Source organism: Megalobrama amblycephala, linkage group LG3, assembly GCF_018812025.1.
Source record: "Megalobrama amblycephala isolate DHTTF-2021 linkage group LG3, ASM1881202v1, whole genome shotgun sequence".
Lineage (NCBI taxonomy): Eukaryota > Metazoa > Chordata > Actinopteri > Cypriniformes > Xenocyprididae > Megalobrama > Megalobrama amblycephala.
Window position 1 is genome coordinate 50320585 of NC_063046.1, and position 27022 is coordinate 50347606.

Consider the following 27022-nt stretch of genomic DNA (forward strand, 5'->3'; position numbering starts at 1 on the left):
ATTTTTGACTTGTCAACTGCATTCTGACTGATGAATTTACATTTTTCAAGGTGACTGTATTAACCTGTCAGTCAGGACAGACAGTCCTCAGACAGCTGGAACAGGACCTGAAAAACTCGGATCTGATAAGTCTGCGCAGGCTTCTGGTGGTTCACATCACATTACAGCAGAGTCTCTCAGACAGATCTCCAGCCTGTAGCCTTGAGACACCATCATCAGAAGATGACCATGAAGGTAGGAGGACATATTTAGTCAAAACATATTCTTACTCACTGAGAAAGTAGGTGAGCATTGGCCTTTGTACTTATCAAATATGGTCATTGTGTTCTGCAACATCTGCCAACCACTGGATTAATGGAGAGTTCAACAGCTATTTTTAATACTTTCTGTATTAAGAAAAAAAAGAGAAAGAAATCAGCTATATAACACAAAAAAAAAAAAAAAAAATTCAAAAGGGGTTTCGGGTGATGCTTTGTACTGTGTACACGTTTCTGCCAAAATTCTGAGCCCTCTCTTGTTTTCTGCATAATTACCTTAATTAAGGTTTTGCGGTCGACAGTCTCAGGATTTCATACCACAGACTGAGTAAAATGAGATTCCCAGGGTAAAAGAGCAAACCAGACATCAAATCAAGAAACAGAGCCAAACATTCAAATCTCTGTGTGATCTGATAGGTAGTAATTTAGAAATCAAGGGAGGGCAGGGGAAGATGATTCAAATATAGGGGATGATGGGGCAAGTTTATGTCTGCACGTTTATAAACAACTTGAAATGATATCTTTGCTTAAAATGAAGGAATCTCTCTTTCTCCTCCTGTTTAAAGTAAATCGACTAGTAAGTGGGTTGCCTGAACTCTGCACTCTCATTTACATTTACTTTTTCCAAATAGTACTTTATAGTCTATTGGTTTCATTTTATGACTTCTAAAATCTGGGTGGCACATACTTAACACTGCAATAATTTATAGACTGTCAACAGTGAGGAATGTAATATTGTTCATTTTAATTCTAGTTGGTGTGAGGCAGCTTTGGATCTCAGAAGGCCTGTTCAGTTTAAATGTCTCAATGTTTTCCACTTCTTCGAGCTGAATATAAGTGTTCTGAGTGTGTTAAAAGGGTGGAGTGCTCTTTTTATTTCCTTAACAGAGTAAATCGAGAGCAAATCTCTTGGCTGTCACACTGCCTCAAAGCCAAAGAGGATACAACCCTGGAAAGTGGGATGGGCTAGAGATTGCATAATATCTGCCCTTGTGAAAAAGAAATGTGCTTATTCAAAATATTATTGAAATAAAAGGCCACTTAAGTGTACTTAAAGAGAGTCACTTTCATGACTGTTTCTTAACATACTTAAAGGGTTAGTTCAGCCAAAAATGAACAATATCCCATAATTTACTCACCCTCAAGCCATCCTAGGTGTATATGACTTTCTTCTTTCAGCCAAACACAATCGGAATTGTATTAAAAAATATCCTGACTCTTCCATATTTATGATGGGAGTGAATGGTACGTTAGATTTTGAAGCCCAAAAAAGCACATCCATCCATCATAAAAGTAATTCATACAGCTCCAGGGGGTTAAAGGATTAGTCCACTTTTAAATAAACTTTTCCTGATAATTTACTCACCCCCATGTCATCCAAGATGTTCATGTCTTTCTTTCGTCAGTCGAAAAGAAATTAAGGTTTTTGAGGAAAACATTCCAGGATTTTTCTCCATATAGTGGATTTCAACGGCTACCAACAGGTTGAAGGTCCAAATTGCAGTTTCAGTGCAGCTTCAAAGGGCTTTAAACGATACCAGACAAGGGATAAAGGTCTTAACTAGGGAAAACGATCTGTCATTTTCGGAAAAAAATACAACCGTTTATGATTTATAAACAAAATATCGCCTTGAACGTACTTTCCGTTTCCGCATTCTTCAAAACGCTTACCATGAATGTTCTACGCCTTCCCTATTCTACTTACGGAACGAACACGCGCCAGTTTCGTTGTTTTCCGTAAGTAAAAAAGGGAAGGCGTAGGGAAGCCTTTTTGTACGATCACCGTCGTTGTATGTTGTGTTGCGCCTGCTATTCTGCCCGTTGGATTCATCATTAAAACTAGTATTTTGGATTTATTATCTTCGTCTGTGTCTGCCTTCCTCTGTCCCTCTATTGACATCCTTTCAAAAAAAAAAAAAAAAAACAGCCTCTGGTCTCCTTCCCTGCGTACTGCAGCATTACTTTTTTTTTGGCTAACCTTGGAGGCCTCTCTTAAAGCAGCTTTGTTACTAGTAATCCTGAAGACCTTGATTAGCTTTTTCAGGTGTGTTTGATAAGGATTGGAGATAAACTGCAGGAATCTCGAAGGCCACAGCTGCCCACCCTTGTTCTATTTAGTCACAGACTGTTCGCTAATCTGACTGGACTGTTGTAGTCTGATAGATATGTCTAGTATAGGGAAGTTTGAGGTCATGTAGTCCATTGTGTTTTGCTGGATCAAGTCCATACCAGCTTTTTTATTGATTGTTCTAATGAGAGCAGCTAATGGGATAAGAACCTCTTGTCAGTTCACCCATACACACACATATGCTGAAACACTGATTTTGTTTTGATATAGCTGCCCTACAAAATTAGGTGTGAGCAGTTAGACCGACATTGAGGTCTAGAATCCCTCCCTGTCTGACATCCTGTTTTTAACTTCCAACGGACAAACTCAAGTGTTAGGAGGACCTCACAATTAATATTTTGTGTGCCTGCGGAAGGAAATAAGACTGTGTGTGTGTTTTTGTGTGTGTGTGTGAGAGAGAGAGAGTGAGAGAGATACTGTACAGTATCTTGATCATGTTCTGGATTCAGACCACTTAATTCCTTCCATTGATTTTATTGTTTGAAATTAAATTGAATTGTCTTTTTTTTTTTGTTAATGTTAACAGTAAAGGGGCCTTTGAACTCAAAATGATTTTCAGTGCTGTTTAATCTCTGTCACTATGAACACTTGTGATCGACTTTTCCTCCCTATTGTAACATATATCCAAGTAAAAACGACTTCTCGAATGAGAAAAATTTAGGACGAGACTTTTGTCCAGCGGGAATGGATTGGATCGTTGATGGGTTGCTGGAGGGTGGGGGCTATTGCCCAGTCCTTGCGTCAGTGTACGTATTATCAAGGAAGAGATATCATTGCGAGGGGGAGGGGAAGTCAATGTTTTTGTTTAAAGATTACGAGGGCACGTAAATTTAAAGAAAATAATGATGTGTAGTGCACTTATAGATCATTTATAATAAAACACATTTATTATTCTATTAAAAAAATTATAATTTTGATTTCATTTTGATGGTGACTAAGAATGCATGTTTTTGAAATGTTTGGAAGGCTTTTTAAAAAGAAAGTGCTTATATATCATTCATATATCAAGTATTCAACTTCTATCAAAATGTTCAGATGATGAATGACTCTAGAGCCATTTTCAAAATCTCTCACTGGCACTCTCATGCATTTTCTATGCACTACATAGTGAAACCACATAGCTCATTATATGAGGAACCAGTGACTGAAAACAAGTTTGCAAATTCAGACACTGATTAGACACTGAGACGCTTTGGAGGTGACACATAAACATCTTTGATTCATAAAAACATATATTGATTTTGTCTTATATATTTTTGACTGTTTGTCATGTTTAATTTATGTGTTCATGATTATTTAAAAGTTACAAGCATAAAATCCTCTGCAACCATTTCCATATTGAATTATGGTTGAAGGAATAGATCAATATGAGAGCAGTTCCTTTCTCAATTCACTTTCACTGCATGGACAAGAATATCATGAACATTCTGCCCAGCATATCTTTACAGGTTTAAAACAACATGAGGGTGAATAAATGATGACAGAATGTTTCATTTTTGGGTGAGATATCCCTTCAAATTAGTTCCAATATGGTGATGGAAAAAATTGTGGGATGAAAAACCATCTGTGTAGCACTCCATCAAATAAATCTCAGTGATAGAGTGGTTAAATGAAGGCCACTCCTGTGTAAAATTCACATGACAACCCTTTCCTTCGATTGGCAAAACCAGCTACCTCTCATCATCAGGCAAACACATGCAGGAGAACACCAGAATACCATACCTATACAGGTGCTGGTCATATAATTCAAAAAGTTGATTTATTTCACTAATTCCATTCAAAAAGTGAAACTTGTATATTATATTCATTCATTACACACAGACTGATATATTTCAAATGTTTATTTCTTTTAATTTTGATGATTATAACTGACAACTAAATCACAAAGGAAAATCACAAATTCAGTATTTCAGAAAATTAGAATATTGTGAAAAGGTTCAATATTGAAGACACCTGGTGCCACACTCTAATTAGCTAATTAACTCAAAACACCTGCAATGGCCTTTAAATGGTCTCTCAGTCTAGTTCTGTAGGCTATACAATCATGGGGAAGACTGCTGACTTGACAGTTGTCCAAATGACGACCTTTGACACCTTGCACAAGAAGGGCAAGACACAAAAGGTCATTGCAAAAGAGGCTGGCTGTTCACAGAGCTCTGTGTCCAAGCACATTAATAGAGAGGCGAAGGGAAGGAAAAGATGTGGTAGAAAAAAAGTGTACAAGCAATAGGGATAACCACACCCTGGAGAGGATTGTGAAACAAAACCCATTCAAAAATGTGGGGGAGATTCACAAAGAGTGGACTGCAGCTGGAGTCAGTGCTTCAAGAACCACTACGCACAGATGTATGCATGGGTTTCAGCTGTCGCATTCCTTGTGTCAAGCCACTCTTGAACAACAGACAGCGTCAGAAGAGTCTAAAGACAAAAAGGACTGGACTGCTGCTGAGTGGTCCAAAGTTATGTTCTCTGATGAAAGTAAATTTTGCATTTCCTTTGGAAATCAGGGTCCCAGAGTGTGGAGGAAGAGAGGAGAGGCACACAACTCTCATCACATCACTCTGTCTCCTCTCTACCAATAAGCTGGTATGTGGTTTGCGTACTGGCGCAATATGGCTGCCGTCGCATCATCCAGGTGGATGCTGCACATTGGTGGTGGTTGAGGAGATTTCCCCCTTCAATATGTAAAGCGCTTTGAGTGCCCAGAAAAGCGCTATATAAATGTAAGGATTATTATATTATTATACAATCCACGTTGCTTGAGGTCCAGTGTAAAGTTTCCACAGTCAGTGATGGTTTGGGGTGCCATGTCATCTGCTGGTGTTGGTCCACTGTGTTTTCTGAGGTCCATAGTCAAAGCAGCCTTATACCCGGAAGTTTTAGAGCACTTCATGCTTCCAGCTGCTGGTTAGGGTTATGGAGATGCAGATTTCATTTTCCAACAGGACTTGGCACCTGCACACAGTGCCAAAGCTACCAGTACCTGGTTTAAGGACCATGGTATCCCTGTTCTTAATTGGCCAGTAAACTCACCTGACCTTAACCCCATAGAATACCCCTGGGGTATTGTGAAAAGGAAGATGCGATATGCCAGACCCAACAATGCAGAAGAGCTGAAGGCCACTATCAGAGCAACCTGGGCTCTCATAACACCTGAGTAGTGCCACAGACTGATCGACTCCATGCCACGCCGCATTGCTGCAGTAATTCAGGCAAAAGGAGCCCCAACTAAGTATTGAGTGCTGTACATGCTCATACTTTTCATGTTCATACTTTTCAGTTGGCCAAGAATTCTAAAAATCCTTTCTTTGTATTGGTCTTAAGTAATATTCTAATTGTCTGAGATACTGAATTTGCGATTTTCCTTAGTTGTCAGTTATAGTCATCAAAATAAAAGAAATAAACATTTGAAATATATCAGTCTGTGTGTAATGAATGAATATAATATACAAGTTTCACTTTTTGAATGGAATTAGTGAAATAAATCAACTTTTTGATGATATTCTAATTATATGACCAGCACCTGTAGTAAAGCATAGTGGTGACGGCAATATCATGTATTATTTTTTATTGAGATAAAACTTACCTTACATGTAATGCATACACTTCTTAAGACCCCATTAAATATCTTGACGAGCGTAGTTTTCTATGTTGACATTACCTGGAAGTTGGGGTGGGCCATGCCAAAGGAAAGTTTGGATAACAATACTTGCATTTTTCCCATGACAGATGCTGCATATAAATCTTAGTTCAGGTTAGTAATTCAACCCTGTTTTGATACCCTGTGCTGGAGAACTGCAGCTATTGTTGATGTTATCATGATGAATGCTCTAGTAACCACACTATGGAGTCTTTTTGCAGTATGTGGTTAAACTCTTGAGCTGAAGAGATTTCAATTGCACTCTCAAGTGACTACATTACCATAACATTAAAGTTTATGTATATTCAATGAACACACTCTGAGACTGTTGGAGCCACTGGATACTTGACCTCTGATTTTATGGTACAACAGTTTAAGTGAATAATGTGCAAAAAGAAGAATGCATCTATAATGCATAATAAATATGCTTCTCACAGTGTTGCTAGTACATTGCTTTAACTTTTCCAAGTTTTACAAAGAAACAAAATAAATCAGGGAGTCTTAGAAATGTACATTCTGTTACATCACTAACAAAGCATGTCTGTTTGAGCTGTGTTGCAGTGGACTGTGCACATGCTCAGGATGTGTATGAGCTATTGGCTCATGGAGACCCATAGTTCAAGTCATCATCATTGTTCACACCTGATCTCTTTACAATTTCTAAGAAATGAGAACAGTAGGATGGTTCTTGTGCAAATATTTTGTGATGGTCTTTTTCCCGGCTGCCATATTAATCTAGCAGGTAGGGATTTTTTTCTGTGGTATATTCCCCACATATAAACAGAAAATGCAGAATCATTCCATTGTAAAAACATTAGTTGTTAATTTAGTTCATTTATCTATACAGCAGCTCTGGAGAAAACAGTGATGTCATCAACCAGCTCAGTTCAGTCCACATACATTGGTGTCTATGCAAGCAGATCAAAAACATTGTTGAATATTAAGGGCCCTATCATACACCCTGGCGCCAGGCGCGACGCAAGTGTTTTTTGCTACTTTCAGCCCGACGCAGTTATCATTTTAAGGTCCTGCGCCATGTTGTTTAAATAGCAAATGCATTTATGTCCATTTGTGTGCCCATGGGTGTGCTGGTCTGAAAACGAGTTGTGTTCAGGCACATTGTTGACACATTGCTATTTTGAGGTAACTGAAATGGCAATGTGCCATTGTCCAACTGAAACCTGGTCTGAAGTCAATGGCGCAATATATATATATTTTTTTGTTATTTAAAGAGCGCGTTAGTAATATGCGCCTGTAGGCATGAGTACACTGCTTGTTACACACACAGGGATGTGCAGTAGCACACAAACATGTTAAATATTAAAAATGAAATGATTACTTAAGTAAAAGATTATTATTGTGTGCATAAAGATAAAAATGCTTTGGTGGAATCTTGTCCCGTAGATGGTCTGCGAACGCAATTGGCTTTTAAAGGGAATGGGAGATGAGACGCTGATTGGTTTATTGCACGTTACGCCCAAAACACACCCATTACTCACCCAACCATTTTTCCTGTCGTTAAACTAGCAAAAGTGGATTCGTACATGCCCTAATATGGAATATGGAATATCTCATATATTCCATGCCTCATTTTCTCCTCCTCTCAGTCTGCAACCTTGTTTTTATTCATTTCATAAGTAACATGCCCTAAGCGCGAAACTGAAAATGATTTTATTAACAACCCTGCATAAAACCTTGCATTAAACATAAAAGCTGCTTCAACTTATAAGTCTAAACAAGATGTGTAGATTTGTGTATCACTGGTGCAACAAGGCGCAACAGTTAAAACAAAGCAATAAACTCAAATGCATTAGGAGAACACAGTAGATAAACTTTTGATTTATATATTTACTAAAATAATAAATACATTTAAATTTAACTTTGGACGATATAGTTTAGCTGCAAACTTTTCAATGTTTACATTTTTTCTTTACAAAAGAAAAAATTACTAATGACATAAGGGTGAATAATTGATGAAAATTGTTTCTTTAAAATATCATGTGGAGTTTCTGTGCATATTGTTTTGTCTCTACTCAAAGTAATGCCATATTTTCAGTGAGTTGAAGGTGAGATATTGTTTGTGTTTTCTGCCATTTCTATCACTTACTTGGCTTGTTGCATGTCATACTGACTAAATGCTGAACTGTCTTCAGGTACCAAAATGTGTGCAGTTCTGGTATTAAACAGTTTTAAATTTTTGGTATTGCAGTATTGTTTACTGCACAAACCTAGTCCAAAAAATAAGGTGTTATCCTAAAAATTTAAATGAATTTATTTTTCGAATATGGAAAAGACAAAGTCTTTCACTTTGCTGAAGTCATGGTTTCACCACTGGCTAGCTAGAAGACAACATAACATGTCTAGACTGTCTCTGTGTATGTTTCTATCTCCCTGTAAACTTCTTCATCTCAACTACTCTTTTTCTCATATATTCCATGCCTCATTTTCTCCTCCTCTCAGTCTGCAACCCTGTTTTTATTCATTTCAGAAGTGACAGATTTAGCGATGTGGTTTGGGAGAGTCATGGGAGCAGAAGGGTCCTGCCGTACCACCCATGCCCATCTCTCTCTCCAACTCACCCCTCCTTTGGGTCTGTAGTGTTGCCATGGTAATTTCATGGCGTGATTAGGGTAACATGCTGATGTGAAAAGCAGGACCTATGTTAATGTCACTCAGGCTGTTGTTTGGTAAGATAAAGTGTGAGTGGGTGTGATTGTGTGGAACTTTTGGGATATATTGGCAGTTGTTAGCAAGCTCACAGCAAAATAGGTCTGTAGATTAGCCCCATGTGGCTGGACTGGCCTCAACAACAGATAGAATGAACAATTTTTTTTTATTTGTGAATTGTGCTGAAAGGCTTAGCTCTCTGTGTGTGCACCAACCATCTGTTGCCATTGCAAGTTTTCTCATTTTTAGTTTCATTTTGTTCATTTTCATTTATGCTATCTCATTCATCACACTGCAGCCAAAAATCCATAGCCTAGCAAATCATAATCTCTTTTCTTACACTTACATTTATTCATTTAACAGATGCTTTTATCCAAAGTGACTTCAAATGAGCAATACAACAGAGTGATTCATCCTAAGGAGGCAGTAACATGACAGATGCATTGACTGGATTCAATAAGTTCCTCTTATAAAAAATAGAAAAGATAAGTCTGTAGTCATTTCTTGAAATTGCAAGTGACTCAGGGAAGATCATTAAACCAGCACGCCCATGGGCGAACAGCTGGGCGTGAGAGCATTTGCTATTTAAACAACGTGGGCACTGGATGTGAAAATGATAACTGCGTTGGAATGAAACTAGCAAAAAACACTTGCATCGTGTCTGGCGTCACATTGCGCCAGGTGTATGATAGGGCCCAAAGAGACTCTTGAATTATAGCTTACATACAACTAACATTACATATATCGAGTATGTGCTGATACATATTTCAAAAGTTCAAAACTTCTGTTCAAAAGCTTGTGGTCAGTATGATTTTTTTTTTAAAGAAAGGAGTGCTTTTTATTCAGCATGGATGCATTAAATTGCTCAAAAGCAGAGGTGGGTAGAGTATCCAAAAACTGTACTCAAGTAAAAGTACAAGTACTTATAGAAATATTTACTCAAAGTAAAAGTGAAAGTAATAATCCTAATAGTTACTTGAGTAAGAGTAAAAAAGTATCCAATAAAAATCTTACTCAAGTAGCTCGTTACTGGTTACTTTTATTATATATATATATATATATATATATATATATATATATATATATATATATATATATATATATATATATATATATATATATATACACACACACACACACACACACACACACACACACACACACACACACACACAATAGCATGTTATTATTTAATGTTTATTATTTAAATAGATATTTAATTTATTATCATAATTAGATATCTTTGCAACAAACAAACATAGAAGAGACAAGCATTATTTCTAGCATCTGTAACCCGAATGTATCGTTACTATATTAATAACGTATACAGCTAACGTTACATTTTAAAGAAGAGAGAAAACTCTTTACATGTGCTCGCGCTCATATCTGAACTTGACACAAACAATGATCAAATACACATTGACGGATCTTCTTCGGTCTGTTCTCCAAAATGTAATCAAATGTATATTTCAGCAGGCACATGTAAACTGCTTAACTGTGTCAATGCAAAGCGTTCATTTTCAAGACGAACAGGTCGCTGGCTCCGCCATTGTGCAATAGTATATGTATAAATTAATGTATAAATTAAGATATATGCCCATAAAAACGGTAAAGAAATACTACATACTTTTGTTATAGTGACGTAATAATCTGTTTGGTTGTAAAATGTCGGCTATTGGCTCGGCTGTATCATGAAGTAAAATCAAATGAAATCGATAGGCCTACCTGTGGAATTGTTCACAGACGGCATACGCAGCTCAACTAATAAAGATCTTCATCGCTGGCAGACAACTGTATGCATTTGCAGATTTGCTTTTAATTGACTGTAGGTCCACTGCCACTTCATCCGCTCCGAGTGAGAACCGCTTCAAACGATTCAGCACGTGCAGGAACTGAACAAATCATTCAAACTGATTCGCGAATCAATTTAGACAGCTTTACCAACTTGTTTGATCAAGTCTTTGAAAGAATCGACTCAAAAGAGTGATTCATTTGTGAATGGGGCATCATTCATGAAAAAAGAGACAGCGCGCATGGAATAAACTACGCATTTCTTAACATTTACAGTATTGAATTAAAATAAAGTAACGAGATGAACGTTGCCCATTGTAGCGAAGTAAAAGTACAGATTTTTCATTACAAATTTACTCAAGTTAAAGTAAAAGTACCCACATTTTAATCTACTCTAAAAAGTACAAATTTTCCAAAAAACTACTCAAGTAAATGTAACGAAGTAAATGTACTTCGTTACTACCCACCTCTGCTCAAAAGTGACAGTAAAAACATTTATAATGTTACAAAAGATATCCCAAATAAATGCTGTTCTTTTGAACATTTATCAAATAATCCTGAAAAAAGTCTCATGGTTTCCACAAAAATATTAAGCAGCACAATTGTTTTAATGATGATAATAATCAGAAATGTTTCTTGTGCACCAAACCAGCATATTAGAATGATTTCTGAAGGATCATGTGACACTGAAGACTGGACTAATGATGCTGAAAATTCAGCTTTGCCATTGCAGAAATACATTTTCAATATATTAAAATAAAAAAAAACAATTGTTTTAAATTGTAGTACTATTTCACAATATTATAATATTTATTTTGGATCAAATAAATGCAGCCTTAATGAGCATAAGAGACTTCTTTCAAAAACATTACCAACAGTAGTGAACAATTGCAACAACAATTACATTTTAGGAGTTTAGAATGCATCAAGACATCATTACAAAAATAACGGTCCATGTAAAACTTACTGGTACAAAATTAAATTGAAGGAATGAAATTTCAGATTTAACAATTCATCGGCTTCCAGGCAACGGTGGCAGAAGATATGCAAGAACATTGCATAAAATTGTTTTTATTTCCATAAACACAAACTTGCCCGCCCAGGAGATAACACGTTTATTGTGCTGATCTGTCCAGAGGCAGTTTTTTTTTTTTTTAAATTACACATTGTGTGTTATAATCCTACACAACATGTGTCAAAATGCTGTCAACACAGCCATGTGTGTTGTTTTTTGACACATCTGTTTTTGCAGTGCTCCCATACACATTTTCTCTAACGCACACATGCAAACAGACTCCTGACGCAACTTAATTGCCATCAGTGGAGAGTAATGAAGACAGCCTTGTAATCTTTTAGAGGCCATGCAAGCACTTTATCCAAGTTCTGGAAACACACCATGTTTCATCAATCAAATATAATTTCATCAATCCACAGGGATCAAATGTTGTTTTCATTGCTCAGTCAGGGATGGTCTCAGATATACTTCTTAGAAATATCCTCATATGACTTCATTAGTGGTTAGTTTCTTGTTGTAGAAACAAGTTCTCAGTAATATCTGATTTGCTTGTTTAAATCAGCAGCATTTTGCTTCATCTATTGGTCCATAGTTTCTCAATTTGAGCCTTTCCTTTTCAGTGAATGTGCAATTCTTTTGATTTATTAGGCACTATAGGTAAATAACTAGAAGAATATTAAAGTTAAGTAAATGGTAAAACTATTTGAACTAAAAACAAGTGTGTTTATATTATGATAATGAATTAAAAAAATATGATAACACATAGCAATTTGCAATATCAAGCAGCATAATGGACTTGTACAGCTAAAATAACTGGAAGTGGATGACACGGAAGCCTCGCACATTCAAGTTACAAATGGCTGCACCCGCTTTTAAGTTAAAAAGCAGCTTTTATGTTTAATGTGGATAAGCCCTGGTTTTAGAGGGCCTGTTAATTAATGTATTATTTAGTTCGCAAACCTGAATATGTTCCTGTTCCTAGAGCTCAAAAGCCAAGGTCAAGGGTTTGATTCCTAGAGAATTCACATACAGTACTTTGTGTGAATGCATTATAAGCTGCTTTGAATACTGTAAATGTTAAAGTGGGATTAATAGGTAAAACAAATTAGATTATTAGAGGACATAATCCATAGAGCAGAAACACTTATAAGGTGAAAAGGAAACAATGGAGGAAGCGTAGATGAAACTGGGAAAAGGGGATTAAAGATGGAGGGCTGAAAAACAATAAAGTGCACAAAAAAGATTAAGAAATTGAGCAAAGGAAAATATCAGACACAAAAAAACAAGATCCTAAGTGTGAGCTTGAAGGACGGTGCACTAACTTAAGCCTGGAAACAGAATGTGGTAAGGAGGATGATGTCAAAAACATCTTTTGCCTGCAGCAAATGTGCAGAACAAAGAATAACCATAAATTCCCATTCATCCATAACAGATTAACTGTGACTCATCAGTAGGAGTCTTTTTTTTGAGGATGTACACATTCAGCTGGCTCTTCTCTTGGATCATGTAGAATCGGTGTCCTCTGCCCACATGCCAAAACATCAGAAGGACATTTCATATGAAACTTTCTACAAGCATGTCTGTAAATCATTTGTAGTCAAAGGATGGAGTGCATTGCCCTGAGAGGCAGATTAAAAAGGCACGTGCCCTTGAAAGTAATTGGGTTTTCTCTTGCATGTTGTTTTTATGTGCTAGTATAACATTTCAACGGCCTAAAATCTCATTTTGCCCTTGTATGATTCAAGTCGAGCGACTCTCATTTTTGTTTTTTGTAGAGCAACAGAAGCATTTTGGATATTTAGATTTGTCTCTCTATTTCTGTTTTTGTCCCTTTCCCAAAATGGAGAAAATGTAGCTCTTAGAAATTAGATGATGGATGTGTGTAGGAGTGTGTGGGTGTGTGTGTGTGTGTGTGTGTGTGTGTATGGGAGTGTCTGGCTGGCATGGTGGTCTGTCCTCACACTCAGTTTCATCACTTAGTGTGCATTTCCCATGAGAATATGACTATGGCGATGATTCTGTTTGTAGAGGATTTAAAAGTAAAATGTTCTCTCTCTCCCTTTCTGTGCTTTTGATCTTGGTCTGTCTTTGACTCTCTCTCTCTCTTCTTAAAAACAGGAGAGCTATTTTGAGTTTGCAGTCTTTCATTTGTGCCTTACCTGTTTAATGCAGCGATGAAAGAGCGAGGGGTTTTATGCTTGGCTCCGCTTGTTGACTCTTTCAGTTTGATGTGTCTGTACCTGTAATGTAAATGACAATTGATGAAATTGTTACTCAACAAAGAGACATCTTTGTTAAATTTGGTACAGTAAATGCCATGCTTACCCTGAGCAGGCAGTTTATGCCAGTAACTGATTTGTTTAACCCAAATTACTGATTTCTGAGTATCTGTCAGTACAGTCATATATTTTATACATACTGTATATACACTGCCATTCAGAAGTTTGGGGTCGGTATAATTTTTAATGTTTTGATACAAATAAAAAATATATAATATTATAATATTGTAAAATATTATTATAATATCATACTATATAATATTATGTATATTATATTACATATACATATATAATATTATATATCATAATATATAATAATATATAATATTAAAATAATATTGTAAAAATATTATTATAATTTGAAATAACCAATTTATATTTTAATACATTTTAAAATTTAATTTATTTCTAAAATCTGAATTTTCAGCAGCCATTATGCCAGTCTTCAGTGTCACATTATCCTTTATTTACTGTCCCTTTTGATCATTTTAATAAATCCTTGCTGCATAAAAATACTAATTTCTAAAAAATGAAATCTTATTGAATCTTACTAAAATTTTAGTGTTTGTTACAGGTATGACAAATACAAAACTTATGTTTGGAATATCTCATCAGAACACACAAGCTTCGCATTCAGTGTACAATGTTAATAACTTGACATGTATGAAGCCAAATCTTCAAAATGTCTATGAATGTGCCATTTTTCATTATGAACATGAGGTGTCTGACACCTTTAATAAAGATTGCCCCATAAACATCACATGAAAAGCAAACTGTGGTTAATTATTTTACATATAGCTGTAAGCAACAGAAATCTGGCTTCCCAAGACTTATACCTTGAAGGGTTAGTTCACCCCAAATATTTTGTCATTATTTACTCACCCTCATATCTTTCCAAACCTGTACAACTTTCTTTCTTCTGTGAAAAATTAAAGATTATATTTTAAAAATTTCTTCATACATTGTCAGTGACATCTAATGCTGTTTTGGAAATGGAAAAAAACGTGGTGTGCTTGTATGTGTGTGTGTTGGCGTATATATTGCCTGTGTATTTCAACATGCTTATCAAAAAAAGTTTTTCTCCTCAATGCAGTGTCAAATGTCAGATGTTCTACTTTTCTGGATAAGAGTAGCTTCAACTAAAATTTGATATTGTTGTTTTTCCATGGATGAGTATCCATCCTGTACAGAGGCTGAACTCAGCAGTCTGTATTTCAGGAAATTACCCCCAGTGCTGACAGTGGAAAAGGTCACAGCAAGTCATAGCTGGTATGGCAATGATTCCATCAAAATATTAACAGGTGTGTGTACAGGTGATGGCTACTCATCACCCTTTAATATTCATTTTGTACATGCTGACACTGTATTTCCCATTTGTCATCAGTTATTGTGATAAAAGATGCAAAGAAATAATCTTTTCAGAAAAAATCCAACACCCAACACTTTCATTTTTGTTACATCAGAGAATAAGGCAATTTGTTCAATTATCACAAAGACTAATTAATGTTAAGTCAAAACTTGACTGATCTCGCTTTGATTTAAAATGATACATTTTTTCATATCAAATTTGTGAAACATCCATATCCTCAGACCTCTCTAATAGCTTTCAGTGAAGATAACAATCTGTCAGGCCATGGACTGGACAACTCATTCATTGGTGAATACTAATGGGGGGTCCATTAGAGAGGTCTGAGGATATGGATGTTTCACAGTTTGCGTAAATGGATTTGGAGTGATCTATCTGTTACACACTTAGGGAAACATTCCCTAAACTGAAACAAACAAAACATCTGTTTGCATTACATTGATGAATGACTCTCTTCTCATCTTGACATCATGTTTCTACTTTACAGAGCAAAATACACTTTGTAAAAATTTCAAGCATGTTTTTTAAACTTGGCATCCTAACACTACTAACCACTAAAACGTTATGAGGCTGTAGTTAAATGTATTCCTTTCAGATTATATTTCTAAAACTGCAAAGTGATTTTATTTTAAACAGTTTTTGCCTCATTTTTAAGTGATACAGATGGCCAAGGGTTTGTCAGGCCATAGACACTAAGCTGTCAGTACAACAGCACCCCCTTGTTAAAGGCGTAGCCTTATAAGCACAGCAGCATTTCTCAAAAACATTGTTTTAAGCAGAGCTGCTTACTGCTGCATGAATCAGTTTATAAACTTGTGAATGAAAGGATCTGAAAGAGAAAAAAGGGGGCAAAAGTGGTGTTTAAACAGTAAAGCAGCAAGCACATTTGAATGGGGTGGTAATGAAATTGAAAAGGTGTAGTTTGATATGAAAAAATAATTATGACAGAAGTGGCATCAGGAGATGCAATCTATGTGTCAAAAGGAAGCGATATGGGGGATGTGTGTCATTTGCCTTTTACACTCTCCATTCACACTTGTGTTTTCCTCACCCTCTCCATCTGGGCCACATCTACTGCATATGAGCAGGAGCACTGAGATGCACAGTAATAGGCTGTATTTATTCAGTACTGCTGACCTAAACTGTTCTGCACCTCATTAGAGCACATTTGACTCAATGATACAGTGGAAACTGAATCCAATGTAGGCTGACAGTTTGTTTGGAGGCATAGGAATAAGCAATTGCTTTTAATAAACTGTATCTAATTGATTTAAATGGTGCTGCTATTTGACCCTGATAGTTTAACCTTCTGTGCAGAATATGTTCACCAGAACTGTACAGTTTTGCCCCAGTGATTGTGGTCATATCATGGTCAAGATGGCCTATCATGTCGAGATGGATTTCATTGTTCTCCTTCTCTTACTCCAGCTATCAGGGTTTTCTCCCAGTTATTGAGTTTGTTTGGGAATGAAAGATTAAAGATGTACTGTGAAACCCCATTACCCTCTTAAGACCCTATAGCACTCTAGAGAGCACATGAATAATTTAGAGGGACTCCGAGTCCAGAGAGAGTGGCCATGATTGTTCACATACATTTCAGTTTCCACTTTAACTGTTGCAGCACATTACATGTAAAGTCAGCATAAATTCCATTTTTCATTTTAAATTTCAAGTATTTTTCCAATTCCTATTTTCTAAATGCATGTTATAGATCTTATTGTGAACAATTCATGCACAATGTGTAATCAAAATGTGTAATCAAAATGTCATAAGTGGGCCTTCCAGTGACATATACAGGACTTCTCCAATCATTTTGTCTGCTTGAATCAATGATATTTGCAGCCTGATATTTTTGCTTTGATCTGCCTGCATTGACTCTATTCTTTAAGAGCTGCTGTGCAGCCAAAGTAATGTACCAGTTATCACTGTAAAGCTGCTTTGACACAATCTACATTGTAAAAAGCGCTATATAAATAAAGGTGACTTGACTTGACTTGAAATTTGCCCTTGCAAGCTCACATCCATCTGCCTGTGCTTTGGAGTGAAATGCCCACATTTCAAAATCCAATCTATAACCAATGCATAGAACTAAGTCACAATCACAATACAGAATAAAAGATCTGTCACTACTTCATTTTCTGATTGAGCCAGACAAAATTACAAAAGAAATACCGCTGAACAGGATCAGTGGCATAGAAATAGGCATAGATGCTAGCGGGTGCCGAAATAGTAGTGAAATAGAAATAGTGAAATAGTAGCGGGTACTATTTATACTTTATGTGAACAAAATACTTTTTGTTGCTATTTACACTTAGTTTTATTTACACATGTAAATAGCATCTATCATTATTCGTACTCAGTGCAAATAGAGGTTCCCTTACTTTTATAATGCTTTGCATCCTTTTGATGCTTCTGTTCTAAAAAAAATTTCCTTCTGTGTTTCACTAAAGAAAGTTCACAGTAGTAAATGAGTAGAAAATGCCAGATTTTTTAAAGAAATTTAAGACATTTAACTGACATTTATGTTAAGGTCAGAAATATAAATATTTGTAATGTGAGACTTTGAATGATCATTCATAATCTGTGTACAATCAGTCATTTTAATTAGAAATTATAGTTTTAGCCAGGTGAAACTGGATTCTGGTTTACATTACAAATTTACTGAGCCTAAAACAGCTAACATAGCAAGAATTTATTATGTAAATATTTGCAAGATTAAATAACACACAGCACAAGCACATTTTGAGGTATTTCAAGCTGTCTTTGGAATGTTTAGTCTGGATGAGATACAGAATTTGTTTAACAGCGTCCTCTACTGGTTGTTTTGAGTACTGCAACCTTTGTCTCACAGGACATAGGGTGCTTCTCAAATGGAAGGCTGTGTCCTAGTAAGGCTGCATATCTCGGCTGCCATGTTATCAAGTGACACCAAAGGCCGTCTCAATTTGAAGTACCCTTAGAAGGCAGTCTTTGTTTCGCGTCCTTTATTTAGCTCACTTTGAAGGATGCATCTAGTGTATGCTTTGCGTTCTTCAATCACCCACAATAATACGTTATCTTTTGTTTTGGTGTAAATTAATCAAGTCAAGTCACCTTTATTTATATAGCGCTTTACACAATACAGATTGTTTCAAAGCAGCTTTAAAATGATGCATTTCAGCTGTTGTTCAGCTGAAGTCAGTTCAGTGTTGATTCAGTTACGTTGTAAAGATCATCAATTATTAAATCAGTTGATTTAATCTATAAAGCAGTTCTGCAGAAAACAGTGATGTCATCGTCCAGCTCAGTTCAGTTCTCATCCAATAGTGTCAGTGCAGTCAAATCAATAATATTGTTAAATATTAAGTATGCCAACTAAGCAAGCCAGAGGTGACAGTGGCAAGGAACCCAAATTCCATCAGGTGACAGAATGGAGAGAAAAGAACCTTGGGAGAAACCAGTTCTCCTCTGGCCAACAAACAAACACGGTGTGATTATGATTCAGGCTGCATCACAGCACTAAACTGCCAATTATGTAAGCCACTGGGAGACTGCAGACAGTTATCATTCACTGTATTGCATTAATAGAAAGCCAGATAATATAAGTATTTTTCCAAAATTAAGTTTTAATAGTATTTTCATGCTGTGACCGTGTGGGCGGGAATGTGTGATGTAGCCAATTAATTACTACCATTTTATTCTAGTTTTTAAATGCTGAGGAGGACTCTATGCTGCCTTCCATTTGAGAAGCACCCATTTTCTATTTGCCAGATGTTGTTTTATCTATAGGATGAAGTTCAGGGTTTAAATGTCATAAAAGAGGCATAATAATGAAAGTAGGAGTAATAAAGTAATAAGGAAGGTTATGGATCTGTTTTGATTTGAACAGCCTTTTTTATTATGAACCCCTGAACAATTACAGTATGCTACTAGTTATCTTGCGGTTCCAAAATGAATTTAATTATTAATTTATTTTATTATTAATGCATTAAATTGAAAATTAATGAGTTCTTTTAAGAATTTATAAAGTATAGAATCAATTTATAAATTATCTTTGGAAAAAAAAAACTAAAGGTTTAAATCTATCTTGAATTTATTTTGGTTAAAAATTAACATGCGGTAGAAGAGTAATAACACTAGCAAACAAATGTTTTTGTTAATAAATAGGCTTAAAAACAAGCTTCACGTTAGTTCGCGTTTGAGCGTTAAGCTCAACTTCCATTGGAATGAATTAAAAACAGCAATTTGGTAAACATCGCCCAGTGGACACGCACTGTTTAATGTGCCGCACGTCTGGAGAAAGAGAGAACACGCACGGAGCTGAAAGGGCTTAAATGAAGCACTAGAGGATTTAGCGCTGAAATATCATTACCACAAACAGTGTGGTGTGATCCGCACCACTGTTTTGGCACGCTGCTCACTTCAACTAGAAACAGTAAAATGGTGCTACCATTCTATCTCGTGGTCCGGATCAGTCCGGATGGAATCCGAATGCGATCATGTGGACCGCAGTCCACCATTTGAATATCAGTAGTTTAGTTCGTGTAAAACATCTTGTAGCCTAATATTCGTTTGCCGTTTTTTGCACAATAAAATCTTTACTGTTTAAATTGTGTTGCATTGTGATCGGGAACATCACAATGCCGGCTCAACATCGTGATATCTGTCAGCCGTTGGCGATGGACGGTGGCATCGTCTATCAGCCCAACCCTTGTAGCAATATCTGTATTATGTAACATACGTTGCCGTAATCAAACATTTTCATGAACTTCAGTATTGTGTGATACTATTTCAAAGTGACTTCCATCATTTTGACAGATAATAGATTGTACAGGTGCTGGTCATATAATTAGAATATCATGAAAAAGTTAATTTTTTTATTGTAAATTATTTTTAAAAATGAAACTTTCATTTATACTAGATTCCCTACATGTAAAGTAAAACATTTCAAAAGTTTTTTTTTTTTTTTTTTTTTTTTAATGAAAGTCCAAAATCCAGTATCTCAAATTATTAGAATATTTACATTTGAGTTTCATTAAATGACCATCCCTACAGTATAAATTTCGGGTATCTCTTGTTCTTTGAAACCACACTAATGGGGAAGACTGCTGACTTGGCAATGGTCCAGGAGACAATCATTGACACCCTCCACAAAGAGAGTAAGTTACATATGGTCATTACTGAATGTGATGGCTGTTTACAGAGTGATGTATCAAAGCATATTAAATGCAAAGTTGACTAGAAGGAAGAAATTGGGTAGGCAAAGGTGCACAAGCAACAGGGATGACCACAAGCTTGAGAATACTGTCAAGTAAAGCCGATTCAGACACTTGGGAGAGCTTCACAATGAGTAGAATGAAGCCGGAGTCAGCGCATCAAGAGTCACCACACTCAGACATCTTCAGGAAAATGACTACCAAGGCACTTCTGAAACAGAAACAATGTCAGAAGCATCTTACCAGGGCTAAGAAGAACTGGACAGTGAACAGTGGTCGAATGTCCTCTTTTCAGATAAAAGTAAATTTTGCATTTCATGTTGAAATCATGGTCCCAGAGTCTGAAGGAAGACTGGAGAGGCACAGAATCCAAGCTGCTTGAAGTCTAGTGGGAAGTTTCTGAAGTTAGTAATGATTTGGGGGGCCGTGACATCTGCTGGTGTTGTTCCATTGTGTTTTATCAAGTGCAAAGTCAATGCAGCCATCTTCCAGGAGATTTTGGAGCACTTTATGCTTCTATCTGCTGACAAGCTTTATGGAGATGCTGATTTCCTTTTCCAGCAGGACTTTAGCACCTGCCCACAGTACAAAAACCACTTCCAAGTGGTTTGCTGACCATGATATTACTGTGTTTTATTTGCCAGCCAACATGCCTGACCCCTGAATCTATGGGATATTTTCAAGAGAAAGATGAGAAACAGTCGATCCAACAATATACAGATGATCTGAAGGCTCAATAGTGCCTCAGCAGTGCCACAGGCTGATCACTTCCATGCCACACTTCAACGATGCTGTAATTTGTGCTAGAGCAAGTCATTTGCTGTAATATGTGCTGCCGACCAAGTATTGAGTGTACAAATGAACATACTTTAAAGAACTTGAACTTTTCTGTTTTGAAAATCCATTTTTTTATTGATCTTAGGAAATATTCTAATATTTTGAGATACTGGATTTTGGACTTTCATTAGCTGTACGCTCTAATCATCAAAATTTAAAAAAAAACTTTTGAAATGTTTTACTTTACATGGAGGGAATCTAGAATATATGAAAGTTTCATTTTTAAAAATAATTTACAATAAAAAAAACTTTCTCACGATAATCTAATTATATGAACAGCACCTGTATTTACCTGTGAAACAAACCTGAAAGAGACGTAAGGATTTGAGAAGAAAAACGAGAGATTCTTTGTGCATTCCAGTGAATTATTAATGTATATATATTGTAAATTAAATCAGGAGAAGAGACCACAAATGTGTAGTATATATTTACTACACTTTTTCATACTATTACAGCGGAATGCAAAGGGAAAAAAAGAAAATAATCAGGAGGAAAAGAATGCAGCAACTGAAAAGAGCTCTTGCCTTAGATATTTTTGCCGCGTTAAAATACCAAGCGTTAACGTTATTCTCATGACACCTGAAAATAAAACATGAAAGAAAATTTACAGCTCCAGTCAAAATGACGGATAAGCTTTATTTGTAGGGCAACTTTATGATTTGAAATGATTAGTTTCAGTCTTTTAGAATGGAAGTTTCCCAAACCGGAAGTGCCACCTATAATTCAAAACGCAGTAGGCTCCTCAGGAATAAGGTGAATAGGAAATGTCAAGCTTCATGCAGTATTGATTTGGAGAAGGAGGGGGCCTTGGTGTAAAAAAAGCTTGCCCCACTGCTATAGGGGCTACTGAATCAGAAGTCTTGCACACTTACAGGAAATACCCTAATTCTGTTTTAAAAACGAAGGTGGATAACTTTATCTTAGTTATTTTTTGCTCATAAATTCAAAGGTGTAATGTCTTTCCCTTCATCTTGTAGAAAGTCCATTGCTGGGGACAGAGATGGAACTCCAGCTGGTGGAGGGCACAGTTGTGGCCTTGGAGAATGCTCTGAAAATGTGGCTTCATGACCAGGGTGGAGACAGAGAACAACTGCACTTGTTGTTACCCCCTTCTCTCACAGCACAGGGTTCTACACCACACCCTGCCAACAACAGGCCAAGCCCAGGTATACACAGCTTGTAAACACATTTTAGGAATATATTTTAGACTTATGTTGGTTTATCCACTAAAATATTTATTCGAAAATGAATTTCTTGCTGTACGCAGCTCCAAAATGAATATTTTAGTGAAGCTTGTGTTGTGTATTGTGTGTCTGCTTATTATGTGTGTGTATGTGATGTTGCTTATGCTCATGCTCTCTGCAGTGTGTTTGAAGTGTGACATGCAGGAGAGACTTCTCAGTCCAGCCCTGCTTCCCAGCACTCCTGACCTTGGAGTTAAGACTGAGAGCATGCACGATTTCCAGCCTCCAAACAAGAGTCTGGCCAACCCCTCGGCACAGCGCCTACGAGTTGTCAAGTACAGTCAGATCTGTAGTTAGATTTAGTTTTAGGAGCTAAGATTTTAGATTTTGTAAGCAAATGACAGTAGATTACCTGTAAGCATTATTTTGACTTTTTTTTTTATGAATAGTGTTTTGCCACAGAGCTCCCAAAGTGCTGTGATAACATCACAGAGCTGGCAAAGTCCATAATAGTGGTTTTGATGGCTAATAATGTTCATATATATTCAGTAGGAACACAAAAACTCAGTATGTATGTGGCCTCTGAAACATAATTAATGTACAAGTATGCTGTGTGAGGGAGAGGAGGATAAAAAAAGCCTATGCAAAAGTCAATATGACGGAGACCACTCTGTTTGAGTCCTCTGTTTCCAACACACAGTCATACATTGTATTCCCCTTGAGTGTTTTGCATATGATTTTCATGTACATGAGGTCATTCTTTCGGGCACTGTGATACAATCATACCACTTGTCCCCACCTAGTCATTATGGGCCAATATGACATACACTTGCATAATTCCCTTTCACACGTATTTTTTTTTTTTTTTTTTTTTTTTACTCATCGACATTTTGTTTTTTACAGGGTTTGTGAGACACTTACACTTTTTAAGAAATTAATACTTTTTTTTGCAAGCATGCATTTAATTGATCAAAAGTAACAGTAAAACAATTATAATGTTATAAAAGATTTCTATTTCAAATAAAAGCACAACTGTTTTCAACATTGATTAATAATAAGCACCAATTCAGCATATTAGAATGATTTCTGAAGGATCATGTGGCACTGAAGACTGGAGTTTTACATTTATAAATGAATTAAAATATAAAACTTTTTTAAAAAAAAATTGTATTTACTGTATTTTTGATCAAATAAATGCAGTCATGGCATAAGAGACACTTTAAAAAATTGCATTTAGTTTTTTTAATAGTACTCTGATTAAACTATTTCACACAACAACATAAGCATTAACATATATGCAACAAGATTAACTAACTAAATTTATAGTAATAATATATTTTTAATAATTATTAATAATTCAATAATTAAGCATTAATTTAAAGATATACACCTTCTGATCTAGCTGTTGTGTGTGTGTGTGACAGAGTTCTTCATGCCGATGGAGTGTGTCAGTCTGTGCTGTATGGACTACCGCTCGTCATCAGACCAACCTCATGCTGGCAGCTAGACTGGGATGAAATGGAAACAAACCACCAAACATTTCATGCTCTCTGCCACATACTAAAAGTCAGTGCTTGACTGTGTGTTTCTATATATGTGTGTGTGTGTTCATAGAGCACAGCTGTGTGATAATTAGTTATGTAAGGGATGTGAAAATGTTGTTTTAAAGTAAAAAAAGAAAGAGGAAAAAAAAACTACACCATATATAAATCTGTTTGTCAGACCCGTGACTGGTTCCTGTTGGTGCGTTCAGACCCGGGGTCAGGATCAGGTTCTGGTGTGTTCTCCTACTATGTACTTCAGTCCTCTGGTTCACTCTCTCTGCTTTTGAAACCTGTGCTGACACGAGAACTGATGCTGCCCTGCTCTCTGCCTGTCTCAATGGAGGATCCACCACTTCCTGCACTCGCCACTATGGAGGTGCTGTTACATAAAGGCAGACATCTTATGCGTGGCCCTGACATAATGAACAATCATTGTTTGAAAAACACTGAATACCTTACATACAACTTGAGTCATTTAGAATCAACAACAACACCCTCAAGCCATCCTAGGTGTATATGTCTATCTTCTTTCAGATGAACACAATCAGAGATATATTTAAAAAATATGGCTCTACCAAGCTTTATAATGGCAGTAAACAGGGGGGTCCTGTTTTAAAGCCCCAAAAAAGTGCATCCATCCATCATAAATATAATCCATACGGCTCCAGGGGGTTAATAAAGGCCTTCTGAAGCAAAGCGATGGGTTTTTGTACGAAAAATATCCATATTTAAAATTAAAACATATTTAATAACTAGCTTTCAGCAGATGGCCGTACGTATCGATTTGTGGCGCAAGACTCTTGCATGACTCATTGCATGACGCAATGACGGACGCGGAAGCTCAGAGGATAGAGCAAAACAAATCACTGGTCATGAATTAGAAGTCTAAAATGAGAAATTTTAATGAGAAATGTCAGAGGATTTCGATATAAGAGAAGAGGTGCACAGCCCTATTTGTTTAAACCACGAGAGGAGTCTAAGCTTATGATAGTTCTACATCCTGCGTCACTTTAGGGCTTACTCAGTCGACTTGGGCAGTATGCGTATGGTTGTTTTAATTTATAAAGTTTTAAATATGGATATTTTTCTTACAAAAATGCATCGCTTCGCTTCAGAAGGCTTTTTTTATTAACCCCCTGGAGCTGTATGGATTATATTTATGATGGATGGAGGCATTTTTTTGGGCTCCAAAACAGGCCCCCCATTCACTACCATTATAAAGCTTGGTAAAGCCAGGATATTTTTAAATATATCTCTGATTGTGTCTGTCTGAAAGAAGATCATATACAAAAGTCATAGGATGGATTGAAAATGAGTAAATCATGGGATAATTTTCATTTTTGGGTGAACTATCCCTTTAAGAGAGTTCACTAACACTTTACAAAATATAATAATCTTTAATCATGTTTAATCACGTTACACCTCCATGATCATGTGATCACTGTGTCCAGAGCTCCCTAGAGCAGCTTGAGAAGGACCCTGTTTTTAACCCTCTCTGTCTGGACTCCAACCTTTACCAGCACCTGAGATTCAGAGGTTTGCTCACCCCCTCATTGCAACCATTTGGAGCACAAGGCCAGGGCAGAGGCCATCGAAGGGGCGCCAGTCGACCACCAGAGGGCTCCACACAGCGTCAGGTTAGAGGAGCACAATGAAACAAAACTAGATACAGCATGTGCAACACAGAAATGAGGAAGAAAATAATAAATATCTGCAGTTTGCTATAACTAAACAGTTATAGAGTTGATAGCTGTAGAATTATTGGTATTATTATGTTTATTGAGTAACTTGTTGATGTTCTAGGGAAAATTGAAGAAATACAGTTTTGCCACACCTCCATTATAAAAACATAATGACATAAAACCTGATAATGTGCCAATAGTGTTGACTTAAGTTGACCTAAATAGATTACATGTAATCAGGTTAAAGCAAAGAAGAGGCGTGTGTCAAACTTCAGCAACTTTCAAACTGAAATGTCAACCTGGTGTCATTTTAGTTCAGCTCTAAATCTGACATTTTAGAAAACAAACGAAATAATGCAAATAGTGAGGAAGTATCTTTAACCATCTATCAACAAAGATTATGGCAAATGGTTGAATTGAGAAATTCTTTGTGTGTGTGTGTGATGTTGGAAGGGGAAATTTATTGCCCCAGAGAGCAAAAACGAAACCAGGCACTGGCCTAATATTGAAACACCCACGCAAGGGGAAGACAAAAAAAAGAGAATGAGAAAGATAAAGAGCAATAAAAATAAATGGGTTCCTTTTTTGAATCTGTCCACAATCCGATTCAACATGACCAATTTTCCAACCTCAAGTGCTTTGTGATGTCACACGTTATAAATAGAAGAAAGATACACCGCAAATTCAAAACAAAAATGTTGTTATTTTCTAGTGCACTGAAAAACAGACGTAATATTCTAAATAAAGCCTGTTAGTTCCATCAGTTGATAGAGAGTGTCAAACTTGATCATCATATATTTGAGATTCAGTGGAAATGAAGCATCTGACTCTTTCGTGCAAAGAGTCAGATGATCAATGTAGCAAATTTAGTTATTTAATTAGTGACCTACATCATAATGTTGTTTGTTTCAAAATCCTTCTGTGCAATACAGGAAATTTTTGCCTAAAAGGGCTAAAGCTGCATACACAGAGAAAAGTGTTAGAAGTCACAATGACACTTAAAGCTCTGCTTGGAGGAGGAGCAAAAATTACATTTTCCATTCTTCCACTTCTTGGCAAGCAGAAATTCTAGTCTTGAATAAGATTGTCTTTTTAAAATGTGCAGCCAAACTTGAAGCCTGTGGTAGAGAGTTATACATGCTTGCTCTTGTTCACTCTCATTTTTTCTGTGCTCTCATTTTTGGTCGCAGGGTCGGCAGTCTCAGAGTCGTGCGCGAGCCACAGTGGCCCCTCTGCCGTCCATTCCTCTAAACAAGATGCCTCGCCCTTCACTAAACCTCAGCCACTCCCGACCCTGTGCCCCTGCCCTCTTTTTCCAGGACAGCTATGAGGAGGAAGACCCTCTGATCACCCAGTAAGATGAGAGAGAGAGAGAGAGAGAGCATAATACTTTCACTGTGAGAGGAAATCGCACTTTCACACTCACATTGACTAATA

General features: G+C 36.5%; 1 protein-coding gene across 5 annotated transcripts in view; it reads left to right on the forward strand.

Annotated features, from left to right (window-relative positions):
* LOC125265618 (meiosis 1 associated protein) overlaps positions 1-26952 on the forward strand; it is a 31432-nt gene extending 4480 nt beyond the window's left edge. For 4 of the 5 annotated variants that reach the window (XM_048185961.1, XM_048185962.1, XM_048185963.1 and 1 more), the window contains 7 exons: positions 51-234; positions 22153-22341; positions 22541-22694; positions 23784-23925; positions 24082-24279; positions 25355-25540; positions 26776-26952. In XM_048185961.1, coding sequence (XP_048041918.1) covers positions 51-234; positions 22153-22341; positions 22541-22694; positions 23784-23925; positions 24082-24279; positions 25355-25540; positions 26776-26943 — 1221 coding nt within the window. In that variant the 3' untranslated portion in view covers positions 26944-26952. The remainder of the gene's footprint in view (positions 1-50; positions 235-22152; positions 22342-22540; positions 22695-23783; positions 23926-24081; positions 24280-25354; positions 25541-26775) is intronic. The other variant, XM_048185965.1, reaches the window with a different exon arrangement.
* The last annotated feature ends 70 nt before the right edge of the window (positions 26953-27022 follow it).